The sequence below is a fragment of the Polistes dominula genome, unplaced genomic scaffold (genome assembly GCF_049000335.1).
Source record: "Polistes dominula isolate Pdom_NZ unplaced genomic scaffold, Pdom_raw_medaka contig_373, whole genome shotgun sequence".
NCBI classification, from domain to species: Eukaryota; Metazoa; Arthropoda; class Insecta; order Hymenoptera; family Vespidae; genus Polistes; species Polistes dominula.
Genome location: NW_028300899.1, coordinates 1,162,830 through 1,179,528, shown reverse-complemented (window position 1 = coordinate 1,179,528; position 16,699 = coordinate 1,162,830). Strand labels below are relative to the sequence as shown.

The window sequence follows — 16,699 nt, the reverse complement described above, 5'->3', positions numbered from 1 at the left end:
TATTAACGTAGTCGTAAAATGAATACTATCGAAAGTCGTTCCTAGAAACGATAATGATCTTCCTAATAATTCAGTTTTTTTTCTGTTTTTTTTTTTTTTTTTTTTTTTTCTATTCTTTCTAGTACAATAACGTATAGAAGAAATTTAATAATAATAATAATAATAATTGTCGATGATAATTACATTTTCATTTTATTTCTCTTACTTTTTTTTTCTTTTCAATTTTTCATTTAAACATATATATTTTTAAAGAGATTTAGATTAATTCCTGTGATTACCTGTGTTTCAGCTTAAAAGTCACGCAATTCGCTCGAATAAAGATAACGAAAGAGATAAATGTTGTTCTATATGTGTGGTCTCTACGTGACTTTGCAAAATTTCCCAAATCCTGCTTGGATCTTTTATACATGAAGATTGGAAGAATAAAAAAAGAAAGAAAAAAAAAGATTGAGAGAGAGAGAGAGAGAAAGATTAAACGTACTAGCCGAATTCGAACACAGCAGTGAAAAGATCTGTTTGCATCACGTTTCAGTCACCATTCGTGTTCGTTTGCGGAACAACGATAGAAAAAGCACGAGTTTTAGGCATTCGAGATGCGAATTTTAAGCCGCGAGCTTGTTGACTTTGAAAACTATACTGCATTGCGGCGTATCCGGTTATCGTTTTTTTCTTTTTTTTTTTTTTTCCTTTCTTTCTAGGTAAAACGATTCTCAATTATTATTTCTTCTTTTATTTTTAATTATACGATAATATATCAAAAAAAAAGAAAAAAAAAAACACATTTTATCATTTTATCGTAACGAACACGAATTAATATTAAACCGAGAAACCGAGATGAGATGATATTTTTATTAAAAACAAAAAGGGCAAAAAAAGAACTACGATTATGTTAATATGAAAAAAAAAACCAAAAAATACGTCGTTAAATAAAAATGAAAATTATACTTATTTTGTAATAATAATATATTCATAAAGTATTATCATAATGTCGCGATGAACAATTAAGGTATACGTATATCACAATGCTCTTTAACGTACGATAAATATTTCGCAAGAGGCCATAATCGTTGAATTAATCATGAAATTGCGACACTATGAGTGAGCCTTTTTATTGTTAAAAATCCTGGCAACAAAGTGGAATGTGATCGATAAAGAGAGGAGAGCGTGGTTCGAATAACAAGGCTATACGTCCAGCTAGCTACAATACTGGGAAGATGCATTTTCCTGTATTACACTGTGTCTCTCCTCCCACTAACTTTTACCTGTACCCGAAACCCCTCCTCCTCCCCCAACTCTACCCCCTCTCTTTTTGTGGCATATATGCATCTCTGTTTTCTCTTTTCTGCATCACATATACATCGAATACATCGAAGTCCCTCTTCGTTATACATGTGCATATACGCGTGCGCAATATCAATGTGAAACTCGCTTTGATTTCGTATGCCAACCGATAAAAGTTACAAGAGTTGTTAAAAATATTATTTATTCGATATTCTCGTTATTTATAAAGAAAAAGAGAAAGAAAAGCAAATATATATATATATATAAAAAAAAAGTAGAAAATAAAAAGAAATGTAATTTTTCTTGTTTCTCGTCTACTTTTATATTTTTTTTTCTTTGATGTGAAAATTTCTTTACAATCAGGCAGGGTCATTTGAAAATCGTAAAACGGAAGAACGTAAAACCACCGATGAAACAAAAATAATGAATTAATCAAATTCACTATAACAATATGTCTGTCCACTAATAATTCCGAAACTATTCAACTTATTTTAATGAAATGTTTTTTTTTTATTTCACGTAATTTTTGTCAACTTAGCACAATTCGTTTACAATTGCTACATTCATACCATACCTTTTGTCTACACCAGCGCCATTCTGGAAGGTTTTTGAATTATTATTTATAGAAAACGCTGGACACTTTTTCACATTTTCTCCTATAAGAGATGATACTCCTTTACTTCTACCCTCCATACCTTGTAAATTTGAATCTAGCAAACAAGAAAGGATTTTATCGAGAGTGAATCTTGTCCTTTTTAATTCGTTGTCTTTTTTTTCTTCTTCTTCTTCTTCTTTTTAATGTTTTCATTATTTATCGTATACCATCCCCGATCACCAATATCTAATGTATTACATTTACCTAACCCAACTGATGAAAAAATGTCTCGACAGCAGTTCATTTTGTTCAACGTTGTGTACAATCTACGTTGGTCGTAGTATTATCCATCGTATTTCAAGCAAACCAATTAAATTCCGTGTATTACATTTCCTACCAAATATCTCACGTTCCAGCACGCAAACGTACGCGTTCCATCAGTCGAGGAGACTTTGACGGACGAGTGATATATACCCACGTTGTTGTCAAAGATCCTGATAATTGTATATACAATAAGTTATGACTCTACAGATCTATTGAAATATAAATTTCATCGAAATGCCATTCGTTAAGAATATTTTGATCGATCGTTGATAGTTTTATTTCATTTTCTTACGTAATCAATTTTACACGAACAATTAGAATATTTTTTTACTTTTTTTTTATAAAATAAAATATAAAAAAAGAAAAAGAATATAAGATCAATAATATTTAATTAAATGAAAAAATATATGAATTGGTATTTTGTTAAACCATCATCTTTTTCCGAATTTTTCTTTTTCAATGTTTTGTTCAACCCAAACGAAAAATTCATCTCTCTCTGTTTTTTTTTTAATATTTTATATATTTTAAATATAATATAATATAATATAATACCGCGTTAGGGGGGGGGGGAGGGGCGGGTTAATATTTGAAAGGTTTTTTCTTTATTTATTTTATTTTTTTTTTCTTCACGCACTATTTATTCGCATTGATGATACGTCCGAGTAAATAAAATCGCAGAAGCGTTCATAATCGAAAGTGAATAATCTCAATCGTAAATCAGTCGCGTCTGAATCCTCGATAAGTATTTTTGCGGTTTGGAGTAACGGGGAACGTTTTCCGCATCGCTTCACGACGAAGTACTTGCCCATTATTTGGCCCGTTCCACCTCAGTAAACCATAATACAAGGACGTGAAACGCGTTGAGCTTAATGCCAACCCGTAATATATCACATTCCAAAGCTCACGTGGTATTTGGTCTGAAGTATACGCTGAATTTGAGACATACGGTGTACTCAGTGAGTCCTATTGGCGTATTCGAAAGGGAGAAACTAGAACTGGGGACTTGCGCGATTAATACAAACGTGTATGTGTATGCATACAAGCCAGTCAAACATTCAAATCACAAAAAGAGAAATCGAAGACAACAGTTCGACAATTTCGTCGTCAATCTACAAATTCAAAATGTTTTTTTTATTCATTTCGTTTTTTCATTTGTCGACAAATTTTCATTTTACATTTCTTTTTTCTCTCTTTTTTTCATTTAAACTTCAAAGTTTGACGATTATATCCGTCATCGCTTGATTATCGCGACACACACTGGAACGCACTACTCTACGCACAGATCGCCACATTTAACTGGATAATAAATAATATATCTTCTCTTCTTCTTAATATATATATATATAAATTACGTGTTATGTTGTTTGTTCGCAATGAACTCCTAAACAACTGAACCGATTTTAATCAAATTTTGCACACTGTGTGCAGTTTCATCCGACTTGAAAGATAGGATAGTTTATATCGATAACAGATGGCGGTATAAGGTAATTCGTTGACTTAAAGACGTGTGTATCGGACTGATTATGAGCCACAGAAACGCGTGGCGTGGCGGGAGACACCCCTAGTATAATATAAATTATAAATAATTTTATTTTGAAAATATCTCGGGAAAAAGGTCTATATATATAAAAAAAAAAGAAAAACAAAATATATTTTAACTATAAGCAATATTATATAAAATTGACATAAGATCAAAATTAAATAGATTTCTCAATAAACGTCTAATCTTTTTACAACATTTTGCATGTGGGACGTACGACAATGATAAAAAATATTCTTCGCAAAGTTCGCAAATATCCTTTGTTCTCGGAGATTTTTCGTATTTGCAAGAAATCGAACGTAGGCGTTATCCTTCATTCTTTTCTCTCTTTACTTTTCGCTACATTTCTTTTAACCTTTTTTTTTTTTTTATTTCTTTTCTTTCTCTCTCTCTCTCTCTGTTTCTCTTCTTTAGCGTTTTTCTACTATCTCTATGAAAAAGATACTCGATGGGTTGTTGTTGCACAGGGTGTGTTGGAAAGAAATCTACGTTAGGAAAAATACGAAAAGTTTTCGCGAGTTAAATTTATTTTCTCTCTTTTCCACCCATCTTTATCTGTACTTCCCCCTTCTCTCTCTCTCTTTCTATTTTTATTTCAGTGTCTCTTTCGTAGAAAATAATGGTATCACTGTAAAGTAGTAAAAGCAGAGTCAAAGTTACCGGCTAGTAGACCGTTTTTCGACATTTTCGCTTAAAAGATTTATTCAACGTGACTACCATCAAGTTTCTATTGTTTCATTCCTACCACACACAACACTCATAATAAATATCTCTACCTCTCTATCCTGTTTTGTTTTTTTCTCTCTCTTTTATTCTTTCCATCGTCCATTCGTTTTGTTATACCATGCGAGAAATGTATCACTTTATACGATAAATGTGTTACCTTGACAATAAACGTGCCACCAACAACGGTGATCTCTCGAGCTTTTTATCTGATTCGCCATTGTACAAAACAACCCCTTGTTCGTAAACGTTTTACTCACGATTGTATGTACACACACATGTGGTTGATTTTAAAGCAAGAGACAAATTGTTTTCGAAACAATTGGGATCACTGTATAAACGTTCTTGTTCTTGTCAAACGGGATGCATTATTATTTTCATATCGTCTGAGTAATTTCATTCATTTCTCCTTTTCTTTTCCTTTTCTTTTGTTTATCTATTACAATAAACATATGATTAATTAAAAAAAACAAAATGGAGAATCAAATTTTACCTTAGGATAAAAAATTATATAACACGCATACATGTTATTTTGTTTATCGAATGAATGGGGATAATTTTCTTACGTCGTTGAAGTAATTTAATTAAACATGTTATAATGAAAAAAAAAATAAAAGAAAAATGTCTTTTACCTTTAACACGTAAACCAACGTACATACGAAATATTTTCTTTTAGTAATAATAATAAATAAGAGAATATTAGGGACCCTATAGGAGGGACGCGCCATGCACATTGCTGGGGGACAGGAACTCGTGTAGTCACATGATTAAGCGCGAATAATTCAAATGATAAGTTATAGGTTAGGTTTGTACATTTATACTTGTAATTATTAAATGAGTAAATTAAACTTACACTTATAGAAAACTACTAAAACAAAGAAAACAATTAAATATAAATATCACAATAATAACTATAAGTATATTCCAAACTTAAATTAACCACAGCCGTTAATACATACTAAAGATAAACATGGCTGCGTGATGTAACGGAAGCTGTCCCCCCCCCACATTTTCAGCCTAGCAATTTGTATGACGCGTCCCTCCTATAGGGTCCCTAGAGAATATTATGTTACAGGGACGTATAAACTTTTCCCTCTTGACATTTCGCACATAGTAATTATTCCGTTCTTTCAGAATAGTTTTATTTATACTCGCGACGTTGATCACGTTTGAGAAAAACGCAAAGCTGCAGATAATGAGAACAAGAGAATGGTAAAAAAGAAAAAGCAACGAAAAAAAAAAAAAAAAAAACAAATCACACACAAGTCTCACAATAACGCGACGTAGGAAAGTTGTAGAACAAATGTGTGGGGGTGGTTTCTGTTACAAAAAAAAAAAAGAAAAATCGAGCAACTGGAAAGTTCATTTTCCATTGCGCGGTGCAACGCGATACGGCGATGGAATCCCTTTAAAGGTTGTACGTCACGTTTACAGCACGAAATCATTAAATCCTTCCGTGGATGTGTTAAGTGCGTACTTCAACGTGTCTTAACCGTGCATACACACGCGAACAGTACCCTTTCCTACAACATACGAAACAGTGCCTTAATTACACTGGTAGGAGTACAGAGTGAAACCAAGAGGGAGGAGGGAGACAAGAGAGGATGATAAGTCGGAAGCAGGTGACATCCGTTTCAAGTACAACACCTTCATTCCAAAGACCGTACTGGTTTTACTAATGATGTAAACATTCTTTTTTGTTTTCATCATCATCGTCGTCGTCATCGTCGTCGTCAAAAAGAATACGTGCATGCATATGACACGTGGTTTCATTGCAATTATGCAACGTATATTTTTTTGTATTATTCTTTTAGAACTTGACAAAGGTTCGTTCAAAGTTTTATTTTTCAGGCTGAAAAATATGTAACTTTTCTTCTTCTTCTTCTTTCTTTTTGACATCTTCCAACATATTTTTATTTTATTTTATTTTATTTTTCTCATAATAACAATTTTTTCTTTTCAAAAGTATACGAAGTGGAACGTATACCATCACCACCAACCACCACCACACTCGTTCCGCACGTTCATTTCGATTTGGGGAAGAAAGCTTTCCAAAGCCATCTCGATTTCCTAACATATTTCTACTGACATTTCTCGTAGCAGCAGCCTCCACGGGAGCTCAGGAATGTTCTTTCACGTTCTTTGCGTTCCACGATGTGAACAAAAAAAGAAAAGAAAAGAAAAGAAAAGAAGAAAGGAATGGTTGGTGGTGGTGGTGATGATGATGGCGGTGTTTTAATTTTCTACCAAATTCCAACGAATAGTTTCTCTATTTTTCTCTATCCAGGTTTTCTTTTGCTTTCTCTCTTTCTCTCTCTCTCTCTCTCTCTCTCTTTCTCGGCAAATAATATTTCTTTTCTTTCAAATCTTCTTCAGCTATTTTCATGGAATACGTTTGCAGAGTTAATTAAGTGTCGAGTCCTTGACACTGCTGCTAATCCAAATGAGAGACACAAATGGAACGTACTGTACGAGTCTCGAGTCATTTCTAGAGTGTGGTAATAAGAATACTGGACTTGTTAAGTAAGTTCAATGAATATTCCATTTCTACTTAATGGAATATTATTTTTTTTTCTCTAAATATTACAACGACGAAGATATAAAAACAAAGAAAATAGAATAAAAAGAGAGAGAGAGAGAGAGAAAAAATACGGTTTTAAAATTCGAGTTGCATTAATAAAATAAACACTTTTACGTGGGAGCTTGCTATTATAATAATAATAATAATAATAATAATAATAATAATAATAATAATAATAATAATAATCATATGTTTACATAAAAACGTCGGCGAACATTCGATGGTTTAAACTCGCTAAAAGAAAACAAGCCCCGAAGGTGTCGTTTTCATTCTTCTGAATTATTTAACGTAATCCCACCACCCTCTTTTTTCTTGCTTTACAGAGAAATAATGTCACGAGTCACTTAAAGTACATATACGTGTTCAAATAAAAGTAAAAAAGTAAAAGAAAATACCATATGTTACATTGTAATGTTACCATTCACCTCGAAGAGACACCTTTTTTTGTAAATTGAAAAAATATTATTCAATATTTAACGAAAGGTGATAGGATTATTTTTTACGAATTCATGTACATATATATCATAAGACGTTTGTACGAGGGATTAAATTTATCCAATTGACTGTCGAATTTAGTTTGAAAAGATCACCACAGGGTGTGCAATTAAAAACAAGCAACCGACGTGTATACACGTCGAACGCAGGGCAAATTGAAGATAGCAAGAATAAACGAAGAAAAATCAGAAAAATAGTTTAGACTATTTCAAGCTATGTATGTGTGATGATATGTTTCAAAGTGTGCACAATACTACGCAAAGTGCGCAACTTCACAGGTCGCACAACCAAAAACCTTGCGTTTCCTTGCATTTTCCATTTTTCTTTGTCGAGCAAACGGTAGGCACATCTTATAAATAAAAATAAATCTAAATAAATCTAAATCAAATACATCATAGAGATCGTATTGGTAATATAGAAGGGAACAATACCATCAAATAATATTCTTATTACATTTTATTGTGATTACGAGTTTTTTATAGTGAATGGTAATTTGTTCATTTTACACGACAAGTATACACGTCGAATGCACTTAATTGAATGAGTAATAATAGGAATGTTTAAGAATTGGTTGAAAAAATTGTTAAAAGTATTATTATTATTACTTTCAGCAAAATAAATTTGTGAACATTTCGACTTCGACGTAATACTATTTACAGCTTATGACAATACCCACCATTTTTCTCTCTTTCTACGTGCTTGTAGGTATACTACAACAACACATATAGGTATATACTAGACCCTCTATACAGAACTACTATACAGAGCGAGCACGTAGCAACGGTCTCGTATTTCAAGCTACTTTTCCATTCTCCGTTTTTTCTCATTGCTTTTCTTTACTTCCTTTCCTGCTTTCAACGTCCGTCGGAGAGCATCATCTCAAAGGGATTGGGAAAACATTTCCTGCTCTTTTCGCGGTTTACAACGAATGTCAACGATGTAGCATCTCTCTTTTTCTCTCTCTCTCTCTCTCTCTCTGTCTCTCTCTCTCTACCTCTTTTTTATCATCTTCTTTCTTCCTTTTCTATTTTGTTTTTTTCACTCGAATAAATACAACGTGATATATTCACAACACTTGACTATTTCCCTTCAAAAGATTCAAACAATGTGTAAAAGATCAAAATTAAAAATAATTAACACCTTTTTCACAACATTTGACAATTCTAATCACCAAATGATTAGGCACAAGGCACCGAGGTGCTTTGATCGGTACTATGTTATTTATCTATCTTATTTTTATCAATATCAAACAATAAAATATGATCAGATCATTTTCTAATAATGATTTAATCCATTCCAAATTTTCAATAAACGTTTATTTCTTGCACAAATTATGAAGCTGTCATAAATAATTGATCGGATCATCCCTGTAAATTTGTCACGTTAACAGTCAGTTCTCCCGTATAAAATGAAATATAAATTAAACAATGTTTAAATTGAAAATATTTACAAAAAAAAAAAAAAAAAAATTGCATTACATATTTACATGGTCGTAAATAACATCTCATCCAACAATTACGGACAATAATTTCACCTGTAATTTGTACATTTCTATCTAAAGGATTGAAATAGTATTTACATTTACGAGAAATACGAATAAAGCGGGGGGGGGGAGGCGGGGACGAGGCGGGACGGAGGGGGGAGAGGAAATAGATAAGGAAGGGAAACTGCGTGGAGATGGGAGTGGAATTAGGGGTGGGAGGGGGAGGGGAAGGTTGAATGATGGTCTGGTTTGAACGATCGATCGATCAAATATATATTTCTTGTCTTCGATTGGTTCCAAGTAGCGTTGATCGTGAAGGTGGTAAAAAGGTACATGAAAAAAAAAGAATAAAAAAAAAAAAAAAGATCAATGAGAGAAAGAAGGGGGAAAAAAAGGGAAAGATGGCAGATAGATAAGGAAGTGGTTTTAACAGAGATAAAGGGGGTGGTTCTTTTTAGTTTTATTATTGGTAGGAAAGAAGTATCGGTCGATGTAGAATCTTACCTGAACACCCCCAACTCCAACGATGAAGAGGAGTTGAACCATGAAAAGGGCTGCTAAGAGATTCATGAGAGTGGTACCTGCCAAACTTCTCAGATCGGAGAACAGACTGAAACAAGAAGAAGAAGAAGAAGAAGGATAATGAAAAATGTTTCTTTTCAAATTATTTTCTCGATATCGATGATGTTACGATAAAAAGAAAAAAAGAAAATACGCGAAATGGAGATTACACTCAATTCAGAATAGAATGAGAAAGAGAGAAAGAGAGAGAGAGAGAGAGAGAGAATGTTTGCACGAATATAAATCGGTTGTCATCGTTGGGACACGCAAATTTCTACCCCCCTTTTCACCGTAACGAAGAAGATTTATATTTTATTAAATTCCTGCAGCATATATCGTTCAGTTCTATATGTTTTTTTTTCTTTTTACTATATATATATATATATCTCTCTCTCTTTTGTCTCTTTTTTACATCGATACCTCCGAAAAATTTGATTTACACTCTTATTTCGTCAATGGTGTGACGAAAGATACGCGAACTAACGATTTATTTGGTTGAAATAAAAGAAGAAAAAGAAGAGGAAGATAAAACAAAAGATAAATAAATAAATAAATAAATAAATAAATAAATATCTTTTTCAAACGTTTTATCTTGAATCGTTCGAAAAAGTACACACACAACGTTTTGTTACTGTTACAGTAACCAAACTCTTGTAATTCCAACCCAATATCGATGTTACGTAGGGTTTGAATATTTACCAAAAAAAAAAAAAAAAAAAAATAAATAAATATAAAAACGACATACGTTCGTATACGAACGCATGGAGGGGGGGGGGGAGTATCGAACGGCGCACAAAATATTGGTCGGTATACTAAATGGGAAAAAAAAGACCATTGGGTAGACCGAGACGTTGATGGGTTGATAATATTAGAAGAGATCTGAAAGAAATAGGATACGAAGACCGCGAATGGAAGAATTGTGCTCAGGGATGGGAACAATGGCCCTGGGATTTGGTATTTGCGGCAATGAACTTTCCAGTTCCGAATGCCAGATAATAATAATAATAATAATAATAATAATAATAATAATAATAATAATGAGATGATATTCCTTATCACTACCCTCCATATTGAAAGAGCAATATAGTTGTTCGCTTGTTGTGTTAGGTTTAAAACAAATAACGTTGGTTTTTAAATGGAAAATGGTTCAAGCACGAATTTACAGCTGCAGAGACATAGATAAACGCTCGTAAAAGTATAGAGTTCTAGTAGTTAGTAAACTCGTAGAAAACTTGAGGACGAATAAGTCCTTCGAGATGCAGGAAGAAAAGAAAAGGAACAGGACTAAATCACTTAACTCTCTCTCTCTTTCTTTCTTTCTTTCTTTCTTTCTTTCTTTAAAAGGAAAAAAGAACAGCTTGTAAGCAAGGAAAATCAGAAAAAGGAGAAAGAAAGAAAGAAAAGAAAAAAAACTTTCCATACTTCTTTCTTTGTAAGATTTTTAAACACATTTATGCAACAGAAATACAACATGTTACACAATTCTGAACGCATTGCATTATAATGCACTCGATGGTACTACCGGAGAATAGAAATTCTTCTTATTCCTTCAATATCCTATAAAGATTTTTCTACGAGTTGAAAATTCTTTTTCATATTATTATTATTATTATTATTATTATTATTGTTATTGGTGTTATTTCATTTATCGAAAAATTGTGAAACTTTTTTTTCAAACCAAAAGAAATATTTCATTACGCATTCACATAGCCACCCCACGTAATATTTTTCTCTCATTGAATCTTTAATTACGAATTTTCGTATTATCCGACTTTATTATTATTATTATTAATTAGTAACTATTATTATTATTGTTATTGGTATTATTTCATTTATCGAAAAATTGTAAAATTATTTTTCAAACCAAAAGAAATATTTTATTACGCATTCATATAACCCCACGTAGTAGTTTTAATGTCTGAAAAGCTGTTACTTCCATCATCATAAAAATAGTAAGATCCTTGTCATTAGTTTCTTTAACGATCCTTTTTTTTAGTAACGTTAAGATCAATATGTTCTCTCTCTCTCTCTCTCTCTCTCTCTCGCTCTCTCTCTTGCTCTTTCTCTTTTTATCAAAAACCACACACGCATATTGAAAAGTCACGTTTCAAACGTGTCCATAAATTTAACACCGAATCGATTTTTCACTTCCGCTGAAAAAGCTTTTTCCCAAAAGTGATTGCAAATTCTGCACAGGTGAAATATGCAGACTACTAAACGACATAACCTCATATTATTGGTTCCTTTTATTTTCTTCTTGTTTATTATTATTATCATTATTATATTAACCAATTGACTGTGGAATTTAGTTTGAAAAGATCACCACAAAGTGCGGAATGAAAAAACAAGCAACCGACGTGTATACACGTCGAACGCAGGGCAAATTGAATATTCTTATTAAATTTTATTGAATTTTCCAATTTTTATAGTGATTGGTAAATTTTGTTATTTGACACGACGAGAGTTATACAGTTGGTTTATTTCGATTGTTTGTACAACTGTTACGAGTAACAACATTAATCAACGTGAATTAATGCATCGATGATTCTTGTATCGAGACTGTTCGTGTTAAAAAATAAACCATACGTCGATCATAGTACAGTTTTACAGTCGAACGTGTTATTTTTAAATACAATTGACATTTGCATTGCAAATTTGAGTAATCAAAAGAGATATATATATATAGAAAGAAAGAGAGAGAGAGAGAGAGGTTGGATGAGAAGAGAAAGCTTTTTTAATCCCAGGGTTTCGATTTCATTATCATTTCAAGAAAGATAACTGTATAATTATTATCGAATGAGTTTAATGCAGGATATTACGAACGAGTTCGATGATACTGAGAGATACTGATTAATTTAATTAATTTATAATTTGTTATTTATGATATTCGTGAAATTTTGTCTTTATGATTTATCGCTCGCGATCTCTAATAAAAAAAAACAAAAACAATGACGTTATACATAAATTTATTTAATTAAATTATTCTTTTTAGTTAGTTTTTCTTGTATAAAGATATTAATGAAATAATTATCTCTCTCTCTCTCTCTCTTCCTTCTCTGAAAGAAGAAGCTTTATCATCAAGCAACGTATAACCTTTCCCCCTTTCCCGTATCCACCCTCCTCACTCTTTACGAATAGTTCGACGAAATTACCTTTTTTTTTTTTTTTTCAAAGAAATCAAGGGGAAGAAAAAAAAAAGAAAAGGAAAGAAAAGCAAACGATAGGTAAAGGATGTTCGTTCATAAAGTTACAACATTGTATATCAAAAAGGATGATAAAAAAAAAATCGTGTTATCTTTGAGGACTTGAATTTCAAAAGCTTTTCAAATTTCTACAATGTTTTATGGCCCTGAAACCAAAAAAAAAAAAGAAAAAAACGAGAAAATCGAAGAAAAGAGTTTCGTGTAATTTATTCTTCTTCAATTTCGAGTTACCTTACTTACTTCGCAATTGAACTACTTACAATTAGAATTTGATAGAAGGTGAATGATTCTTTTTTCTCTTTTTTTTTTTTTTACAAATTAATGAAAAAGAAATACGTCTAACAATGTCTTCTTGTTTCGACAAACGAGAACGATCTTTGACGACAGTTTAATTTGACAATCATCGTTCGTTCGCAGATCTGATTTATCAAAGAAGAGAAATAGAAGAGATGATAATAATAAAAAAAAAAAAAAAAAAAAAAAAGAAAGAAAGAAGTTGCAATAGGGAGAATAACGAGCGTCAAGAAATCATCTAAAAATTCGACATTATTCGTGTGATTTTCACATTCCCTTCTTGAATTATTCATCTCATAGAAACGTTTGTGTATGAGTATGAGTAATGGCGACTGGCGTATGTAGAATACTACGTAACAAGTTAGTATAATACTACTGTACACATAGTAGAGGCTTTCCAAATTAATCTTTCCGCTTTCCAGTGCAACTTTGTTAGGCTTCGACCGCACACAACTTCTGGGCTTGGTTCTAATATTATGATTTATTAATTAACGCTAGACCGAACTATTTCAAACGGTCTTATTTGGAAACTTTTACTACACAATGATAATGACGTTTATATTATCAATTGAAATATATTTAATAATTATATAATATGTAATCATTGTTTATATTCAGTCTCCTATAGCTACGAATAAAACTGGGGCTCGGCTCACTCGCAATTCTTTTTTAATAATAATATTTTGAAGAAATATATATTTTTCAAAAGTAAAATATATGAAGAATAAGAAAGTGGAGAAGTAAGTGAGAATAAGAAAAAAAAAAATAATAAAACAGAAGATGTGTGTGCAAATCACACACGGTAGAAAGTGAAACCTTCAAAGAAAATCAAACTTCGAAATAATTGAATTGTAATACAGTGCCCATCTATTGAAATAATCTTACAGAACGCAGATAAACTCTGTAAATAATAATCTTTAAAATTAGTAATAAAAAATAATAATAAAATAAAAAAAAAACTTGTGCTAATTGTGCTACTAAGTTTGGAAACAAAATTACGTGAAATAAAATCAATTTCATTCAACACGTAAGGTTGCAGCAACGTGTTCGTAATTAAATAACATATTTATTTAATGTATTACTCTTTTGTAAATATAATCAGTATTTACTTATCTCGTGAATCATATAGCTTGTTAATTATCTAGCGAGTCAATGAATATCAATTTTCCAAATGCTATGAATAAACGATCGAATCACTCCTGGAATTGAATGGAAGATAAATGATTTACACGAAACGTACCTAGTTTACTCTTAATGCACGAATAAATCAATTCTACCTTAAAAGAGTATTTGATAATAATAAAAAAAAAAAATGCAAAGTTACTTTTCTTAAGAATAAATCTTTAAATGTATAAGATCATTAATTAGATCAAAATTATATAATAAATAATACAAATATATCCAACTGTGGATTATGAAACCGTTTTTTCTTCCTTTCACAATGCTTAAAGTAGGTGATCAATTTAATTAGAGATAAGGTTAAAGTTGAAAAATAAAAAAAAATAAAATAAAACATTCGAAAGAAAGAAAAAGAAAAATTCATTCGACTAAGCGATACGAGTTATGTTCGCGAGAGTGAATTAATCGGAAAATGAAAAAAAAAAAAAAAAAAAACAGAAAAGAAAAACAAGAAAAATTCTATAAAAAAAAAAAGGAAAGAGGTCAGGCGGAAATAAATTCCACTCTCGGTGGCAAATTAGCACGGGTTTTCTGCTAATTTCCAACCATCCTAACCACCCCACCCCTCAACCCCCCCTATCTACCCTTCTCCTGAAATCGTTAGTTCGAATTCCACTTAATACTGTTTATGTGTACCCATGTACACATGTACGCGTGTATGTGTACAAAACGTAAATGTACTTACGATTGAACTCTCTTTCTCTCTCATCGATAGTTACTTTAAAAGAAATTAAAAAAAAAAAGAGGAAAGAGGAAGTTGGGATAGAGGAGGAGGAGGATGAGGAGGAGTGTGGGGAAGAAAAACAAACAGACAAACAAATATCGAATTTTATTCGATAAAAACATTTCTCTCGTTATCTTCTTCTGCAGGATGCACGAAATTTCAACCCTTATCACAATTTTACCGTGCTGTCTAACACGCAAGACGAAACTCATTCGTATTTTATCGGTTGAAGTTTGAAGAAGTTTTTTGGCCATGAGATTTCTTCCTACGCGATGTAAAGTATTATACAAAAAAAAAAAAAAAAAAAAAAAAAGGAAAAGGAAAATAAATTGAAGTAACGTCGGTGAATTGAAGATATTTCCACGTGGAAGAATAAAAATAAGGAGTTGTTAACCCGTACGTTGCGATTATAAATATGAAACCACGAAATTCAACGATTCACCGGTTCAATTTATGTTGATTTTCTGTTTCTATTTGTTTTTTTTTTTTTTTTAAGTGAAAACTTCTTTTAGAATCAGGGTGATTTGAAAATCGTTAAACGGAAGAACGTGAAACGAAAGAAACCGTGAAACCACCGATGAAACAAAAATAATTAATTAATTAATTAATCAAATTCTGTATATAAAAAATTCAGTGTAACAATATGTATTCGACCACTAATAATTCCGAAACTATTCAATTTATTTTAATAAAATTAATTTTATTTCACGTAATTTTTTCCAACTTAAGACATAGCACACTTTTTTTTGTAAATTTTATTATTTTTTATTACTAATTTTAAAGATTTTTATTTAGAGCTTATCTAAATTCTGTAAGATTATTTCAATAGATGGGCACTGTATTACAATTCAATTATTTCGAAGCTTGATTTTCTTTGAAGGTTTTACTTCTACCATGTGTGATCTATGCACACATCTGTTTTTTTTTTTTCTTTCATCATCATCATCTTCTTCTGCTACTTTTTACTTTTCACCGTTTGCTTTACAACCACAACTACGATGGCAAGAGGAGACTCAATCAAAAATGAAACGAAGATATAACTTAGCAAGTATTGACACAAGAATATCTTCTGTGAATGTGTATTATATTTACCATGAAATCTTTGTGAAACTGTGTTACTTTTTTTCTTTCTTTCCTTTCATTGAAAATGACAACTTCATCATGTTCGATGACCACATGTTACGATTGAATCAAATCTAACAATGCGTTAATTGTAATAATAATCTTTGACATTACTTCATTCAATCGCGTTTAATTCGTGAACATACGATTATTACGAGAATAAATGAATGATTGTTAACAATATCAGATTTATTCATACTTTTTAATTGCAATTACATCGAAATATATCAATTATTATAGTGAACGTTATTTACTTCGGATAAAATGATCAAGTCTTGTTTTTTTTTGTTTGTTTCACTTTTTTAAAAGTCAATGCGCAATATTCTCTCATATCATTTTTAAATATAATAATAATAATAAGAAGAAGAAGAATCATCATCATTATTATTATTATTATTTATTATTTATTATTATTATTATCGAACGAATTTATAATCTGTTCGTCAAGTTTAATATAATGGTGAATAATAATTCTACGTTACGCACGTACACGTAACATCGACGAAATTATTATTTAAATATCATATACTAGCGTGCACGTATACACTTAAACACGTGAATATACATATATAAATATACCTACACATTAATAGC

The 16,699-nt window shown here is 31.2% G+C and overlaps 1 protein-coding gene across 2 annotated transcripts in view; it reads right to left on the bottom strand.

The window, feature by feature from the left end:
* LOC107073978 (putative adhesion G protein-coupled receptor E4P) overlaps positions 1 to 16,699 on the bottom strand; it is a 55,326-nt gene that overhangs the window by 16,033 nt on the left and 22,594 nt on the right. For both annotated transcript variants that reach the window (XM_089179306.1, XM_015334976.2), the window contains exon 3: positions 9,527 to 9,632. In XM_089179306.1, the coding sequence (XP_089035432.1) occupies positions 9,527 to 9,632 (106 nt within the window). The remainder of the gene's footprint in view (positions 1 to 9,526; positions 9,633 to 16,699) is intronic.